Source organism: Dermacentor albipictus, chromosome 1, assembly GCF_038994185.2.
Source record: "Dermacentor albipictus isolate Rhodes 1998 colony chromosome 1, USDA_Dalb.pri_finalv2, whole genome shotgun sequence".
In the NCBI taxonomy this organism is placed as follows: domain Eukaryota; kingdom Metazoa; phylum Arthropoda; class Arachnida; order Ixodida; family Ixodidae; genus Dermacentor; species Dermacentor albipictus.
In genome coordinates this window covers 82,784,495-82,803,039 of record NC_091821.1, presented here as the reverse complement: position 1 = coordinate 82,803,039, position 18,545 = coordinate 82,784,495, and the positions used below count along the sequence as shown (strand labels likewise).

The 18,545-nt window shown below is 43.8% G+C and overlaps 2 protein-coding genes across 3 annotated transcripts in view; one reads left to right on the top strand and one right to left on the bottom strand.

Annotated features, from left to right (window-relative positions):
- Window positions 1-11,744, bottom strand: part of LOC135907457 (cell division cycle 7-related protein kinase-like) — a 28,068-nt gene extending 16,324 nt beyond the window's left edge. The window contains exons 1-10 of one of the 2 annotated variants that reach the window (XM_065439152.1): window positions 11,540-11,744; window positions 11,137-11,286; window positions 10,674-10,766; window positions 10,474-10,606; window positions 7,876-7,969; window positions 7,657-7,799; window positions 7,396-7,552; window positions 7,105-7,325; window positions 2,237-2,319; window positions 2,000-2,149 (exon numbers count right to left, since the gene is read on the bottom strand). In XM_065439152.1, coding sequence (XP_065295224.1) covers window positions 2,000-2,149; window positions 2,237-2,319; window positions 7,105-7,325; window positions 7,396-7,552; window positions 7,657-7,799; window positions 7,876-7,969; window positions 10,474-10,606; window positions 10,674-10,766; window positions 11,137-11,272 — 1,210 coding nt within the window. In that variant the 5' untranslated portion in view covers window positions 11,273-11,286; window positions 11,540-11,744. Of the gene's footprint in view, window positions 1-1,999; window positions 2,150-2,236; window positions 2,320-7,104; window positions 7,326-7,395; window positions 7,553-7,656; window positions 7,800-7,875; window positions 7,970-10,473; window positions 10,607-10,673; window positions 10,767-11,136; window positions 11,287-11,534 lie in introns of both variants that reach the window. The other variant, XM_065439151.1, reaches the window with a different exon arrangement.
- Window positions 11,745-15,910: 4,166 nt separating this feature from the next.
- Window positions 15,911-18,545, top strand: part of LOC135907456 (solute carrier family 25 member 16-like) — a 37,934-nt gene continuing 35,299 nt past the window's right edge. The window contains exon 1 of the mRNA XM_065439150.1: window positions 15,911-16,112. Coding sequence (XP_065295222.1) covers window positions 16,052-16,112 — 61 coding nt within the window. The 5' untranslated portion in view covers window positions 15,911-16,051. The remainder of the gene's footprint in view (window positions 16,113-18,545) is intronic.

The window sequence follows — 18,545 nt, the reverse complement described above, 5'->3', positions numbered from 1 at the left end:
ACTTTTTTTCTCCAAAATATGCACCGTTCGTCCGGGAGCACGGAAATAATGTATGGGATGTGGTAGACATAATTGTCATTGCACGATTTGTTACCCGAGCGCCAGGAGGCAGGACTCTATCCAGGGCAAAGTTCATTCCTGTATAGTTGCTTTAGCACCGCAGAAACTGTACTGGCAAACACTGATTTGGAAACAATACAAGTATTTTGAGGTCTGCTTTCAGTTTCATGTTTCATTTATAATGAAAATATGTGTGTGTTTCTTTATGAATGAAAAAAACACTGAACTCAACCAAAAAGTGTTTCTTGGTAACTCCATTCATTCATTCATTCATTGATATAAACAGGCATCTAAGCCTTTGTTTGATTTTGTGTGCAATTTTCACTTTTTATGTGAGTGGATTTTAGCGCCATAACAATCTTTAAAAGTTCCGTTTTTATTGTTAATGTTTAGCTCTGCAATTAAGCACTTGAGATTTCTTTTACTGCCTTGCGCTATTGCTTGACTGGTCAATGCATCTTGGCTCCCTAGTAATGACATGCTACTGCAAAACACTGTTGTATGAAATAGCCTACAGATGCTATTTGCATCAATCTGTGCTCTGCAAGAACAGTTATTTTACTCTCAGCTAATCAGCTAATACTGCTTTTACTAATCAGCTTTTATTGTTCCTTTGCACCTGCAGTAGTTTTGGCTTGCGGTGTGCGTTCATTATGCAGGGTAAAATTTTGAGCCATTATTTTTTCCGCGGTCACCTCTAAAAGAGTCAGTTTCGCCCAAAATGCAAACCATCGATTGCGATAGCATATGTGTAGAAAGCTGCACGAAGTAAGGATAGTTGTTTTATCGGCCGTATAAACTTTCAAACATTCGCTTCAACGCAAACTGAGCGGCGAGAACGCAGCACACACGAAGGTATGAGCCACCATCCGCTCAGCCCCCGACACAGATTGCTTTAAAGATAAGGCACGCCACGGCCGCGCAAGGCACAGTTGCTGCTAGAGTAAAACACCGCCCCCCACCTCCCCCCAGGTGCCAAGCACACGAGGGAAAACGGTGTGTTTCCTTCCCGCTTTTCTTCCCTGTTCGCGGCAGATTGTCGCGATCGTCGGCGCCTCACGGGCGCGGTTGTGCAATACGCAGTTGCTGCCAGAGTACAATGATGCCGTCCCTCCCACTCACCCTACCCCCGAGACCTTTTGCACGATAAAAGATGGCCTGCAAGATTGAACCGCGATCGTTGGCTTCCCTCGCGTGCTTTCACTCACACTTACACCATACGGCGCACGGCAGTGGCGATGACATTGGCAAAAATGTGTCTGAAGCGTCCATGTAATCGCTATCGCAATAAAAGTAGGAGACAAGGCACGAGTCATCGTCCGACACGGCATCGGACACAACTGCACCCACCGAACGCCATATCAGACGCCGAATCATGCCGTGCATCTCCTACTACACGGCAGCAAGTTCAGTGTGTGATCATTATGCGAGAAAAAGAAGAAAAACGCTTCTTGATTGGAAAAGTGAGGGTTGCATTTATTACACAAGTGCATTCACTATGCAAGTAAATATGGCATTTATTGCTCTTAGAGACATGACCTTTACAACAAAAGATATTCCAAGTCCCACTTAATTCATTACAGAGGTGTTTTGTCAAACAGGAATGGAGGGAAAAAAGGTCCATTGAAAGAAAGTGCAGTGACAGAATAGCAATCGGCATTTGATTTAGTGCAATGCATGAATGTTTACACAAGCCACCAGAAGTTCAATTACATTACACAGAGATAGCTGGTCCATTTAGCAGAATACATACCAAATCCATTACAAAATATTGTGCTTTGTTGTGACTGGCATTTTAAGTTCCAGCTGAAGCACAATCCCTCCCTGAAAACTAGCATTTCCATGCCAATTTTTTTTTTTAAAGTTTTCTGCCCTAGTAAATGTAACAGCCTATCCTGTGACCATACTAGTGACGTGTCACGAACATGAATAGACTCACCCATTTTTTCAGCAGCCATCTGCACAGGAATGCTTCCAATGACTGTGATGATTTCTGCCAATGCAGTGAGGTCATCTTGGGCACGGAAAAATGGGTAGCGGCCACTCAGCAAGGAGAGAAATATGACACCTGCTGACCACATATCTACGGCTGAAAATACAACACACAAAATTATGCAGGCATTTTTTGTGTGTGTGCACCAAACATATACTGTGCTACACTTAGTAGACCACAAACCTGTAGTTTGGTTTCTGTACTTCAGAAGAACCTCTGGAGCGCGAAAACCAGGAGTTCCAGCACGAGGGGCAATTTCAGCTGGCCTGCACATTGCAAATTAAAGCAGTAAGCAAGCCAAAACTGCTGCAGGTGCAAAGGAACAATAGAGGCTGATTAATGTAATAAAGATGTAAAATAACTGTTCTTGCAGAGCATAGATTGATGCATTCAAATAGACAAATAGCATCTGTAGGCTATTTCATACAACAGTGTTTTGCAGTAGCACGTCATTACTAGGGAGCCAAGATGCATTGACCAGACAAGCAATAGTGCAAGGCAGTAAAAGAAGCCTCAAGTGCTTAAGTGCGGAGCTAAACATTAACAATAAAAAAAGGAACTTTCAAAGATGGTTATGGCGCTAAAATCCACCCACATAAAGACTGAAAATCGCACACCAAATCAAGCAAAGACTTAGATGCCTGTTTATATCAATAATGAATGAATGAATGAAGTTACCAACAAACACTTTTTGCTTGAGTTCAGGGTTTTTTCATTCATAAACACGCACACATTTTCATTATAAATAAAACATGAAACTGAAAGCAGACCTCAAAATACTTGTGTTTCCAAGTCAGTGTTTGCCAGTACAGTTTCTGCGGTCCTCAAGCAACTATACAGGAGTGAACTTTCTCCTGGATAAGAGTCCTGCCTCCTGGCACTCGGATAACAAATTGTGCAATGACAACCACATCTACCACATCCCATACATTATTTTCGTACTGCAGGAGGAACGGCATGGTGCATTCTGCATACATCAGTGTACCAAAGGGTGAAGGCTAGGTTGAGACATGCCCGGTACACCCGCCAGTCCTCCTCCTTCCTGTTACAAGCTGCTCGACACACCGAAGACTGCAGTGCCATATACTCCACAGTACACTAGAGCATTGTCCCAATGCTATAACATGGTTCCAATTACCATTTGGGACACTACTCTAGTCACTTCTCTCACTTGAATAGAGCTAAACCCTCAAACAGGACCCACCACACCAATAGACAACTGCCCACAGTAGCCACAATGACGAGCTGTCCTTTACTACCAAGTTTTTTCGGTGGGCTGCAAAATGGGAGACAAGTAAACACAGATTCCTCTGGCACTGGACCCCTATATGAACATTAAGATATTGCTTATAGAATTCTGTGCTTTGACACTGTGCATGCTATACTACTGCTAATGTCATTGCTAGTAATAACGCTATCCCAACCATTTTCTGTGACCTTCCACATCTCCCAGTATATCATTATTACCTGCATTTTGCTGTGCAACCGTACTTAGTGTCACCTGCATGGTCTAACATTTAGAGAAATGTCCTCCCAAATTCATAATAGAACCATTCTTAAGCAGCCAAAGCAAAGGGGAGGTCTTTTCTTTTGGATAATGAAGCTACAGTGCGAGCTTTTAGATTTGGAATGTATATTTAATTATGTTCTATTAAAATACACTACTCCATAAATCACATTTTTGTCATTCTTCCACCAGCAGACAACTGGGAGGGCTGCGGGCTTCCACAGGGTGGGCTGTCACACAGCTCACGCAAAAGGACTTCTATCAAAGTAAGATTTTAAATGTTATGCTAGAGACAAATAAGAGAGCCACAGGAAGATGGAGTCTTGAAATAATCTACAGTGGTTGAACAAGAGTTGTCGCTGAAGCCAACATTCACAAGGGGTCTTCTCTTCCCTTGTTGAAATGTTGGCTTCAGCAAGACAAGTAATCTGATTGACTAGAAATTTGGACACCCTAAACTATGCAACTACAAGTTGCATAGTTTAGGATGTCCAGTTGCAGGCAGAGTGGAATCTACTTGTGGCAGATTTTGCACCACTATTCAGTACATCTAAAGGCAGTCAGACATTTGACCTTACTTTTGTCACAACAAACTTGCAACATAATATTGACTGCATAGCAAACAATCTAGTACTTATACATAAAAAAACTACAGCGAGTGTGAAGGCATTGTACCAGCTTACCCGCTCTATAAAAGAGCCAACACATAACTTTCATAGTCAATGAATGAGAATTTGAAAAGTTCTCAATTTGAATTTGAAAAGTAAAAGAATGCAGAGTGAATAAAGAACTGGAATAACTGCTACACATTGTAAACATCTTGCAGTAACTGATGGAAGCATTTCCTAGCATTACCCTTGGCTGCAGTATTCTTTACCTTTTACTCCCCGCTTTGCAGATGCATGCCACTGCTGCTGTCTTGCCAAACAGCAACAGCTTGGGCCACTGAGTATGTGCCCAAATAAACAACCAGAATAAGTGACAAGAAGTGAAGCAGTTGGCAAAATGGACAAAATGAGACCAAAGCGTGCACGAAGTGTGGAAGACAGGTGCCCGAAAGAAACCTCAAGCGGAACACGAACATTATCATTACGTTATGCGACCCTTAGTGATGAAGAGCCTAAGTTCTTTCTGAGTTAGCGTTGCCAACTCTCGAGTGGATGAGGTCTCACAGAGGGAGTTGGGTGTAGTGGAGGGGAGCAGCTGACAGTGTTACCCAGCCCCCCCCCCTCAACCCCCCCCCCCATCAGTGCCAGAAGCCGCCAGTCTGTACATGCAACAAAGTTGAACTATTTTTTTCACTCCTACCATGTCGCCATTTGAACAAGAAAGGTGCAGTATAGTTGCCTGACTAATACGGCTACCAATATGGATAGAGGTATAGTAACAGAGGTACTGCAAACGGTTAGGGCTCACAAGAGAGCTCAAACCACAACAAAAATGAAACTACCTTTATGTTTATGACAATGCAACAGAAGACCAAAGATAATGCACAACCAGACTGTCATGCATCATAAAAAGTAAATCTGGTCTATTTATTGTTATGCAGTATATAAAGAGAGCAAACGTCGGGACTGTTCCAGTAAATCCAGGGCAGTTGGAAACCCTATTCTGAGTATGCACCAAGACATATAGGAAGACCACAAGCAAGTCAGTCATGTTTGCAAAGGAAGAAATGCACAGTTGTAATAAATAGAACTTTATGTACAATACATTGGCATGTGGGTGAGAAGTTTGAAGACTTTGAAAACCCCTCATCCACATGCTTGTACAAAGACATTTTCTGCTTTTTTTCCATCAGAGCAGAGGTGCGTGAATATTCGAAAGGGTATGCAAATGTTCAAAATTTCAAATACAAATTGAATAACATTTGCTATTTGATTCAATAATTCACTATTCGAATATAATTGATACAAGTGGAGACTGTTCCAAATGTATCAACGGCAATTGTGCAAAGGCAGCACACAGTAGATAACTTCTGGTCAATCATTTCCAGTTATTTAATAAGGATGCATAGCCTTCATGCAGCCTAAAGACGTGTGGTCTCAAATTCAGTGAATCAATTTCTTATTAAACCAGTCTCACCATATTAGCATCCTTTACAATGATATGCAGTTTTGCAGTATTACACTAAGCTAATTCAACGAACGCAACACTTTGCGTGCTTGTGCATGGAGTAGTGCTCTTCGTTTGTTTCATTACTGTGATTGTCATGGTGCACCAGATGCAATCACTTTTCAGTAGTTACTATTTGCAAGCATCTCACTCGACTGCACAACCAATTAAGTGCCATTGCACACATAAAGTAATGGAAATAACATTTTTGAACTATATAAACTCGAGTGAACTTGTATAGTTAGAATTTTCCAGAAGTAAGAAAATATTCCATGTTCTATATTATATTTGAAGGCTGTTTTTTCAAATATATTCAATTCAATTAAAGAATTTCGCTATTTTAGCACTCCTACTGGAAAGTGCTCAGAGTTATGCCATATTTGGTCTATTGTTGCATACACAACTTTTCCAGGAAAAGTTTACTGAAACTGACACAAGTATGCGTCTATCCAAAGTGGAACACCAAATTCGATGTTTAACTTTGCAAAAACATACATTACGCTGATTTGGAACATGTGTGCAGAATTTCATGCATTAGGCATATTGGAGTTGAAAGTTTCTAGACAATTTATGCCACCAATTCTTCACAACTACCGAATTCCATAAATGCTGCAACGTTTGAGTCATTTTCTCTTGCAGGATATTGCGCCTGGACTGACAGGTCCCGTCTCCTGTGCTTTTCTTGCTTTTTTATGTCTCCATTTATAGCTAAAATAGTTTGTCTCAAAAATGGTGACTATTTGCAAAACAAAAAAACTCACTATTACATATATGAAACATTAGTATTGGATACATGCAACACCGGCAAAGCAGGTAGGTTAAAGGGATACTAAAGGAAAATATTAAGTCAGGCTAGACCGACGCTCCCACTGCTGCTTACTTTGAACCGTGCGCGCAAAACGTACAAGTTGACAATCTAGATGTGGCCTTCCTCTATGCCGCTTTCTGTAAATCCGCTGGTGCTGACGTCACATGAAAGGTATAGTCCACAACAGGAACGCAGCTCCAACATTCCTTTTTTAAAATTTTCTCGCTTACAAAAGCTGTTTGCACTAAGAATGCATTTGATATTACACAAGCCTAATCTTTCAATCGAGCTTGACTTAACATTTTCTTTTCAGTGTCCCTTTAATCCTTTGAGTGTTAGATTTTTTTCGGAGGTGATGCACCTCCAGTATCGGGTTCTTTTCTTGAATATTATAAAACAAGCACAGTGGCTATTTTTGGTTATGCAGAAGGAAAACAAAATTGAACGGATAATGGCAAATGCTTCTTTGGTATGCTCCACACATTCCTATCTGAAGTCAATGACATGGAGGGACAGAAAACACGAAAACGAACTGGTACATCAGGGACACTCAAAGAGTTAATGGAGCTAAAACAGGAACCCAACTCTTGCTCATAACATACATTTTCTCAATGTGCATACCTGCTAAGACAAATGTTACAAACTTCATTCCTTCCAAAGCAGCAGCACAGCTTTCTTCTTCCGCGGCGTGCTTGATTTAGTGCCCCTTTAGAAACAGGCTTGGCCGAAGCTGTAGTTGCCTGCTGCAATTTGCCAGCTGCTGTTGCAACATTATGCACATTGATTGTGTGAAGTGGTGGCCCCATGTGTGCTGGCAGGCACTGGCGCTTCACTTGAGCTTTCTGGAGTGAACAAAGAGAAATAAATTTAATGAAAGCTTCTCACTGGAGACAATAATGGAGAAGTCCATACTTGGTTTTCTTGGTCAAGTGTTCTGGCTCTCTTTCTTGATGGGAGGTTTTGTGATGATGGAATCAATTCCTTTAGCAATGGTCCTGGTGGCTTTGGTTCAGAGTCACTAGACCCACCACCTAGCCGCTGGGCAAGGCCAAAGTCAACTAAAGAAAACCTATGAACCAAAACCAAAAATGTTTCTAAGACGTTTCCCTTGCAGCATCAGCAGTCAATTTAAATTTGAAAAACTTGCAAAAGGAAATGGCAAGATGATCTGACCTTTTACATTTGCGACTATAGAGAAAGTTGCTTGGTTTGATGTCCCTGTGAATGATGTTGAATGAATGAACTCTTCTTAGTGCAATGAAGAGCTGGGTCATATACTCTTGCACTTCAGCGACACTCAATTTACATACGAAGTCCTGCAAGTGTGAGAGGACACAAATGAAGACAATAATGTATGAGCCAGTAACACAATAGTTCTGAGGCAACACTTACTGGAAACTTCTCATGAGGAAAGTACGGCATCACAATGGCCACATGACCTTTGTGCAAAAAGCACATCTTCACATCCATGACATTGCTACTGCCCCTGAATAGGAGAAAGACCATCCACACTTATCCTGTGACACACTGTTCAGATGGTCGAAAATAAAAAGCACCGCAATGTTGCAGATATCAGCAAATTAACAGTGGAGTTGCATGCTGCAGCCAAAGCAAAACTAAGAATGATGATCACTCCACAAGTCTAGAAATCATGCAGGCAATGCAACTGGTGATCTGCAGCTTTCATGGTTTCTTGGGTACTGTAAGTAGTTATCACGCAACGTCAGATGCAGCTTCTCACCGTGCTGGTATTCCAACATGGCAGTCATGATGACATCAGTGCAGCTTACGCACTACCAACAATCCCTCAATCCTACCAAATGTAAACTCATGTTCTTATCTCGCCCATCACAATCCCTATCGCTCCAATTATTCAATTTCTAACACATCGACTGAACTAGTACAATCATAAAAATCTAGGAGTCACCCTCTCTTCCACTTTATCATGGTGCCCCTATATCAGTAACATCAGTTCAGCATCAAGCAAAACACACTGTTTTATAAAGCACCACCCTTGCCCCACCACACGTTAAATTGCTCGCGTATAAAGCCCTTGCAAGACCCAAATTAGAATATGCATCTGCCATCTGGAGCCCGCATCAAGCGTATCTAATCACAGCAGTGGAAGCCATTCAAAATCATGCCGCCCAATTCATTCATTCCTCATATTCATACGACAGTATTTCATCTTTGAAAGCACAATCCGGACTACCGTCCCTTCCTATTGTCGCCGCATTGCTAGCCTCGCCCTTTTTCACAAGTTTTTTTATTCTTCTCTCAATCAAACACTGTATATTACAGCCACAGCACGCATATCCTACCGCACAAGTCATCAATTTCAAGTTGCCCGTCCGCCATCGCACACTGCTACATTTTCTGCTTCATTATTTTTTAGAGCAGCTACAGACTGGAAAAGCCCACCGTATGACATCGTCTCCATCGCTACATCATCTACTTTTCAAAAACGCGTAACTATCCTCTTCAATGTTAAATAATCTTCACTGTTTGTTTTTTGTTATTCAAAATATAATCCCACCCCTTATGTAACACTCCCTGAAATGGGGGCCTTTAGGGAAATAAACTTAACAGTAATCTGCTTCATAATGACAGAGGTGCAGCGATCTGTGCCAGAACCGCAGAACCCTGGCACAATGTAGTTGCCTCACTAGGAATGTGCCCTCCTGTGCTCATGTTTATTACTGTTTACACAGGTTCTTATCATACTGGTGTACCAACACGGTGGCTACAATGACGATAATGCAAGCTACCTATACCAATTCTAACCTACATTACCTCACTCATTACCACACTAGCACAAAAAGGGCAGAGTTGAGAAAAAAGAAAAACCTTGCAAATCATGAGTGCAACGAAAACATTTACACATAGGCTGTATACACAAAGCTCAGAACAGTTTTCGCACCTCAGCCATTTTCACTGCACCTAAACTTGTTTGCTCGTGCCCAGGATACATTCACAAATTTACTACACTGCCAGTAGAACATTCTGCTCAATAAAGTCTATATTTATGGGGTTAACATATTTACAGGTATCTGCCAGTTGTGCAACAAGTTTATAATGTGCAAAACAGCTGCAAGAAAACCAACCCAGCACAAGTGAAACAAGATGGCGAGTCGGGCTAGTTGGTTGGTGCTCAACACAGAATCTTTTTTTGAAGTGCAACAGCTAATGCACAAAATTTGAAGAGAGAGCCTGTCTCGTCTTTTTTTTTTTTTCACTCTATTACTGTGCATTACCTGTTGCGCTTCAAAAAAACATTATACAGTAGAAGTGAGCAAAGTATATATAAAAAGTGGCAGTGAATTAAATTAACAAACAGCAGGCAATTCAAAGTTGTACTTGTGATAGCTGTGACTCAATAGCTAAATAGCAAATTCAATGAGATAGCACCAATTTTACGTGTGACCAACAGAAAGTGTAAGCAGAAGCAGTGACCACACAAATGTTAGGAATATGGTTTCTCTTGACTGCTAAAAATGCAATAGCAATTATACTGCCATACAAGCATGCAGTTTTCTATAGATATAAATAAAAAGCATGCAAGTGCATCCTTTAGAAATATGAATGTAAGTGAATGCAATATGTTCATGCCGACAGTAACCAAATGGCAAAATAGCAAGGGAAATGTCCCAGAGCACACAAGTGGCTTACAAGAGCAAATAGCACATTTACAGATAGCTTACACCCTGGAGGAAGGAAACAAAACCTCCTCTGTTGCTTGCACTGACATCCCAGCTACCACATTAGTGGTAAAAACTGTTTCGCAAAAACTCTTGACGCTGCATCAATACTGTGTTACGCTGTTAGTAAAGCATACCTTTCCTCACCTGGACACCACTGGCTAAAGAAAGAGCACATTTACTGTTACCTTGCTTAAGACCGGGAATGCATAACACAATACATGCCACTACACCAGCACTAGTGGAATTGAAGATGGCTTGGAGAAGTAATGCTACAACTTTATTCTCTTACCCAATTAGTCTGAGGCACTGTAGTTCATTTGCAATTCGAGAAGGGTGACTCGTAGGAATTAAAAATTTAATGGCGAATTCCATGTGCATTGCACTTGACTTCAGTCTTGCTTTGTAGACATGACTGAATGTACCTGCAAACAACAGCAGGCATTATATTTGTCAGGTTGCACTATAATCATTTACTGCTGCAGTACGCACCTTCACCAATCTTGCCATCCAAAATGAAATGTTTCTGAACTTGTGGAATGTAGGAGTACAAGCAAACACTGTCATCGTTGCAATCTGCAGAAACTGAACAATTTTTTTTATTAGCATGGCTCTTTTACATGGAGAAGGCAAAAGTTCTATTCGTGGCGCTGCCGCATCTACTATCGGTATAAAAGCCTGGATTCTCTGAAAAATGCCAGAAGAGATACAGGGCCGCTTGACGGCTTTCTAGACAACCCCCTAGCCGGGCCAACATCATCGTAGCTTGGTATTTCTGCCTGGCATACGCAATCGTAGTTTTTTTTACTCCGCCAGATGCAAGAAATAATTTGCTTCTTCCAACAGTGTAACATTTAAAACCTTCACAACATAGGAGTTAGAATGCTCCAAAACTTCAAAACTGTCAGGTCAAGTAAGCTTTCATATAAGCTGTCCAATTCTTGAAAGAGCTTACTTGCGGTGTTGGCGCTAAGCATAACGCTTGATGAAGCTCTCGCCGAGTGCAGCGTCTTTACCAGACCTCCGAGTTGTCTACGGTACTCCTGTTCCACGGCAACTTTCTCAAAAGGTGTGAGCACTTGCACAGCCATTTTTTTTCTTTAACCTGTAGGAAAAAATTACCAAGCAATTCTGAACACAGTGCAGCGAGCGCAGTCAGCACAGAGAATTCCTCCAAGATCATTTCAAGACAACAAAAGCATGCCGAGAATTGATCAGTCTGATGGTACTTCCGAAGGGTCGCACTCATCTAGCAAAAAATCGCCCCCATGGCTGACAACGCGTACTTCACCTCGACAGTTTCTTCAACACGTTCTAATATTGAGTTTCTGCTAATAAACACAATATGTGTACCTTGCCTTCAATTTTTCTTGGCTGCCAGTCGTTATGGCTACTCGTAGACTCGGCAAATTTTGGTTTAAGAACTTTTACATTCCAGAGCAATAAAAGTCCCGCCAAATACGACAACCCCCTTTCACCCGTCCACCGGCACTACCGCCGTCAACGCCGCCAACCTCCGCCAACTGCCCAACTGCCGCCAACTACGGCAACCGCACCAACCAGTGTTGCCTAAATGTCGGCAAGCAAAAGTGGCTACGCTCTAAAAAAGTTTGCGTGTATATTTGCCGAATTTGCCACACAACGATAATCGTCCCCTGTCTTGCTCGCATTTCCTTTCTTGAAAACACCGGGCTCGTTATTTTCCTGTCGAGAATGCTCTATCATGCTGATAACGTGAATGCTGTTGGTGACTTGGAAGTACCGGGCTCGCAGCGTTAAAGAAAGGAAATGCGGGCAAGGCAAATGACGATTATCGTTGTGTGGCAAATATACACTCTTCAAAAGGTTGCACCCTTTAGGGTGTATATTTGTCCCACAACGATAATCATCATCTGCCTAGCTTGCGTTTCCTTTCCTGAAAACTCGGCGCTCGCTACATTCCTGTCAAGAATGCTGCGTCACACTGATAACGCGCGTGCCGTTCGTGACTGGGAAGTACCGGGCTCGCAGCGTTAAAGAAAGGAAACGCGGGCAGCACGGATGACGATTATTGTTGTGGGACAAGATACACCCCAAAGGGTGTAAATGTTTCTGAGAGTGTACACTTACACTCTAAGAACAGTTTACACCCTTTGGCGTGCCCCTTCTGCCACACAACGATAATCGTCATCTGCCTTGATGCGTTTCCTTTCTTTAACGCTGCGAGCCCGGAACTTTCCAGTAACGAACGGCACGCGCGTTATCAGAAGGGGCACTCCAAAGGGTGCAAACTGTTCTGTGCTGATAACGCGCGTGCCGTTCGTTACTGGAAAGTTCCGGGCTCGCAGCGTTAAAGAAAGGAAACGCATAAAGGCAGATGACGATTATCGTTGTGTGGCAGAAGGGGCACGCCAAAGGGTGTAAACTGTTCTTAGAGTGTAAAACGGTTGACCCCTTTGGGGTGTATATTTGTCCCACAATACACTCTTAAAACGGTTGCACCCTTTGGGGTGTATATTTGTCCCACAACAATAATCGTCATCTGCCTTGCTTGCGTTTCCTTTGCTGAAAACTCGGCGCGCGCTACTTTCCTGTCGAGAATGCTGCATCACACTGATAACGCGCATGCCGTTCGTGACTGGGAAGTACCGGGCTCGCTGCGTTAAAGAAAGGAAGCGCGGGCAACACGGATGACGATTATTGTTGTGGGACAAGATACGCCCCAAAGGGTGTAAATTTTTCTAAGAGTGTAATCGTCATCTGCCTTGCTTGCGTTTCCTTTCCTGAAAACTCGGCGCTCGCTACTTTCCTGTCGAGAATGCTGCGTCACACTGATAACGCGCATGCCGTTCGTGACTGCACTCTTAAAACTGTTGCACCTTTTGGGGTGTAAATTTGTCCCACAACAATAATCGTCATCTGCCTTGCTCGCGTTTCCTTTCCTGAAAACTCGGCGCCCGCTACTTTCCTGTCGAGAATGCTGCGTCACACTGATAACGCGCATGCCGTTCGTGACTGGGAAGTACCGGGCTCGCCGCGTTAGAGAAAGGAAACGCGGGCAAGATGGATGACGATTATCGTTGTGGGACAAGATAAGCCCCAAAGGGTGTAAATTTTTCTAAGAGTGTGGGAAGTACCGGGCTCGCAGCGTTAAAGAAAGGAAACGCGGGCAACATGGATGACGATTATTGTTGTGCACTCTAAGAACAGTTTACACCCTTTGGCTTGCCCCTTCTGCCACACAAAAATAATCGTCATCTGCCTTGATGCGTTTCCTTTCTTTATCGCTGCAAGCCCGGAACTTTCCAGTAACGAACGGCACGCGCGTTATCAGAAGAGGCACTCCAAAGGGTGTGAACTGTTCTATGCTGATAACGCGCGTGCCGTTCGTTACTGGAAAGTTCCGGGCTCGCAGCGATAAAGAAAGGAAACGCATCAAGGCAGATGGCGATTATTTTTGTGTGGCAGAAGGGGCAAGCCAAAGGGTGTAAACTGTTCTTACACTCTTAAAACGGTTGCACCCTTTGGGGTGTATATTTGTCCCACAACAATAATCGTCATCTGCCCTGCTTGCGTTTCCTTTCCTGAAAACTCGGCGCTCGCTACTTTTCTGTCGAGAATGCTGCGTCACACTGATAACGCGCATGCCATTCGTGACTGGAAAGTTCCGGGCTCGCAGCGTTAAAGATAGGAAACGCGGGCAACACGGATGACGATTATTGTTGTGGGACAAGATACGCCCCAAAGGGTGTATATTTTTCTAAGAGTGTACACTCTAAAAACAGTTGCACCCTTTGGGGTGTTTTTTGTCCCACAACAATAATCGTCATCTGTCTTGCCCACGTTTCCTTTCTTTAACGCTGCGAGCCCGGTACTTCCCAGTCACGAACGGCATGCGCGTTATCAGTGTGACGCAGCATTCTCGACAGGAAAGTAGCGAGCACCGAGTTTTCAAGAAAGGAAACGCAAGCAAGGCAGATGACGATTATTGTTGTGGGACAAATATACACCCCAAAGGGTGCAAACAGTTTTAGAGTGTAGAGTGTGGGACAAGATACGCCCCAAAGGGTGTACATTTTTCTAAGAGTGTAGGCAAAGTTACACCCTTTGGCTTGCCCCTTCTGCCACACAACGATAATCGTTATCTGCCTTGATGCGTTTCCTTTCGTTAACGCTGCGAGCCCGGTACTTTCCAGTAACGAACGGCACGCGCGTTACACTCTTAAAACGGTTGCACCCTTTGGGGTGTATATTTGTCCCACAACGATAATCGTCATCTGCCTTGCTTGCGTTTCCTTCACTCTCAAAAAATTTTACACCCTTTGGGGCGTATCTTGTCCCACAACAATAATTGTCATCCGTGCTGCCCGCGTTTCCTTTCTTTAACGCTGCGAGCACTGATAACCTGTCGAGAATGCTGCGTCACACTGATAACGCGCATGCCGTTCGTGACTGGGAAGTACCGGGCTCGCAGCGTTAAAGAAAGGAAACGCGGGCAAGGCAGATGACGATTATCGTTGTGGGACAAGATATGCCCCAAAGGGTGTAAATATTTCTAAGAGCGTTGTGTGGCTTGCACTCTTAGAAAAATTTACACCCTTTGGGGCGTATCTTGTCCCACAACAATAATCGTCATCTGTCTTGCCCGCGTTTCCTTTCTTTAACGCTGCGAGCCCGGTACTTCCCAGTCACGAACGGCATGCGCGTTATCAGTGTGACGCAGCGTTCTTGACAGGAAAGTAGCGAGCGCTGAGTTTTCAAGAAAGGAAACGCAAGGAAGGCAGATGACGATTATTGTTGTGGGACAAATATACACCCCAAAGGGTGCAACCGTTTTAAGAGTGTGGGGCACTCCAAAGGGTTGCACCCTTTGAGGTGTAAATTTGTCCCACCACGATAATCGTCATGTGCCTTGCTTGCGTTTCCTTTCCTGAAAACTCGGCGCTCGCTACTTTCCTGTCGACAATGCTGCGTCACACTGATAACGCGCATGCCGTTCGTGACTGAGAAGTACCGGGCTCGCCGCGTTAGAGAAAGGAAACCCGGGCAGCACGAATGACGATTATTGTTGTGGGACAAGATACGCCCCAAAGGGTGTAAATTTTTCTAAGAGTGTACACTCTTAGAAAAATGTACACCCTTTGGGGCGTATCTTGTCCCACACTCTACACTCTAAAACTGTTTGCACCCTTTGGGGCGTATATTTGTCCCACAACAATAATCGTCATCTGCCTTGCTTGCGTTTCCTTTCTTGAAAACTCGGTGCTCGCTACTTTCCTGTCGAGAATGCTGCGTCACACTGATAACGCGCATGCCGTTCGTGACTGGGAAGTACCGGGCTCGCATACACGAACGAGCCGGTAGCCACGTACCGAACGGCATACACGTTATCAGCATGACAGAGCATTCCCGACAGGAAAGTAGCGGGCGCGGCGTTTTCAAGAAAGAAAATGAAGCAAGGCGTATGACGATTATGTAGATGTCGGGCTTTGGAGATCAGCTATTGATACTTATTTACGCCGCTTTCTATTTAGTGAAGATAAATATGTGAATAGTTTAGACGTTATAGTTACTATAAATTTTTATATGGAATGTGTTCAAAACCTGACATCTATGACGTATCTGCCGCAATCTATTCCGCCGCCCTTTACCAGTACAAACATGTCCTTTGAGATCTGTATTTGTTCCTATAGGGGACTGTCGTTTGGGCATTTGGACATCGCCTACAGATGGCGCATAAGCAGCTGAAGGAAGTAGCAGACGCGCCGAGTGGCGTGGCCAGCCTAGCCTGCAGCATTTAACAGCCTCTCTCATTCGGTCAAAGATGCATTTTATCGTTCTTTCCTGAGTATTCGCTTTGTGTTGAACATCAGATCCAGTGCTCAGCTACGATGTCCGACAAAACAGAGTTGCGTTCTCCAAACTTCTTGCTCAAGTCTTTCTTTGCTGGTGGTAAGTATTATATTTAGTTTCGTAAGAAGTGCGACAAGTTTACTGCATGCTGCATGTTTTACGGCGGCGCGGCCTCGGACGTCAAGTTCACGGCCTTACCTGAAAAGTAACATTGACCCCGTTCGCTCTGCCGAAATTCCGGCGGGCGCTCAGTGGGCCAGGCAGCTAGAATGTGTGCTAGAATTGCGTGCCTATTGTGGAGAATGTAGACGACCCGGTAGCTCGCTTGCTAGGCACCTGACTGTGCGTTCTCTAAACCACTACGTTTTGTGTTAGCATGCCAGTGGGCTTTAGTGCCTCCTTGTATTTTTTGTCACCTAAGTCAAACTAAAGCGTCGGACATGTCGCTGTTATTGATGTTGCTTGCGAGACGCGCAGACTAGTCTCCGCAAAACTCCATAGTCTTCGGACTCCGCATTCAGCTGGTCAACGCGCGCAGCCATTTTCCCGGATGACATAAATAAACAGTACATGTCATTGACCTTCTAATATCCAGGCACAGTCGATATTTTGATAATGTAAGCCCGCGACCTAGCTAGTAGCTCCTCTTTCTTTTTTGTTTCTTCACATATGTTCTTGCCACCTGTAGGGCATATTTACCTATAGTACTTTTTCTTGTTTAGGATCTATTAGTGCGCCATAAACACCAGCGCGCGAGTTAGAATGAAGGCCACTGCGCTTCATTTTTGCACACGTGCAGAGCTAGTGCTCATTCGTAAGCAGCTAACAAATCTTTCGCGCACGTGCATGTGTGACTGCATTGGGAAACGGCATAAATAGAGGCATATAACAGATGGTGTTCAGACCTTCAGACCGCCCGTACTGTCTGCGTAAACGAGGTTTATGCGTAATGTGCGAAGCAAAATGGTGTTTCCGAAATGAGCATATGCATATCTAGCTAGTCATGCATGGCGGTTATCGTGACTGCCTGATGAAAATTATGTTCCACATAGCCATGACAAATTGCCTGTGGTGGTGTTCAGGCTGCCCACACTGTCTGCATAAACAAGGTTTATACATACTGTGCAAAGCAAAATGGTGTTTCCAAAATGAACATATGCATATCTAGTCATGCGTGGTGGTTATCGTGACTGCCTGATGGAAATTATGTTCCACATAGCCGTCACAAATTGCCTGTAAATAAGGCAGCACACTACTTCCTTTGAGCGTATGCGTCATAACTCATGGTGCATGTAATTGAAAGCGCTTTAGTCGCTCAGTGTGACAAGATAAAATACTCAATGTTTTATGGCTGCAGGCTTGCTTGTCTCTACACTTGTACAGTCATGATCCCACAACAAAAACACGTAACGTAATTCATCCTAGCCTTGCAACAATTTCTGCAACTCCAGTTTTTCACTGCCCATGTTCTTCACGAAGGTCAGGCATGTCAAAGCTCACCCACAAACAACCAAAAACTACTGGCTACTCCACCATTCACTACAATTTCTGACATGTACAAATTGAACCTGCTATTTGAATAGCATCAAACAATTGGCATTGCAGAGTGCACACAACACCTGTGTCCATGACGTAGAAGACTGTACTGGGCTGTTTGCATCTGCAGCTGCACTAAAAGATGCAGCGATGTCATGCAAATTTAATTGATGGGTGCAGAGCTCATGTTTACTTTCTAATGTTTTCTTTGTGCCTGATGGTTGTCCAGGTTATTCATAGTATCTCCATCATCTATCAGAATATGGCACTCTTTGGCCAGACCTGGCCCTTGCACTGTTAACACCACATATCATCACCATTATCTATCTGAATGAAAGTGGCTATTTATCTTTCCCTTTATGGTAGGCAAGAAGGAAGCAACTAGCTTCACCGCCTACAGGATTATCCAATTAACTGAGCTATGTTGGATGCTCGGTTGCCATAGTTGGAAGTTCAAATCCTTCTATGATACTATTTTTAATCTGACGATGGTGAGCTTGAATTTCACTTCCTCCAGTGCACTACATCTGCAGGCTTGGAGTGACGCCTGACACTGGCAAAAGGTGCCGGGAGAGAGTGGGAAGGTAGGAAGGCCCACTAAGCTTCAGCAAAGACACTTCCTCACCAAAACAGGAATTGGCCTCTCTAGTGCAGCACTCGGCCACTCCCTTCCTCTTGATTCCTACAGTTAACCCATAGCCCTCAGACCCCAGCAGCTGCAGAGCACCTGACCAAGGCGGTGGTCAGACCTGTAACTCTCCATAGGGTGCTAAGAATCTCTGGACCCGCATAGGCCGCCAGTGGAAATGACCCTGGCAACCTTTAATACCCGAACTCTGTTGAATGAGGCTACCTTAGTAGGACTCTTTGAGGAACTATGAGACATTGTTTGGGATATCATTGTCCTTAGTGAGATTAAAGCTGATGAGGCATATACAGTGCTGACTAATGGCCATGTCCTCTGCTATAGAGGTCTCCCAGGTAAGCAATACGGGT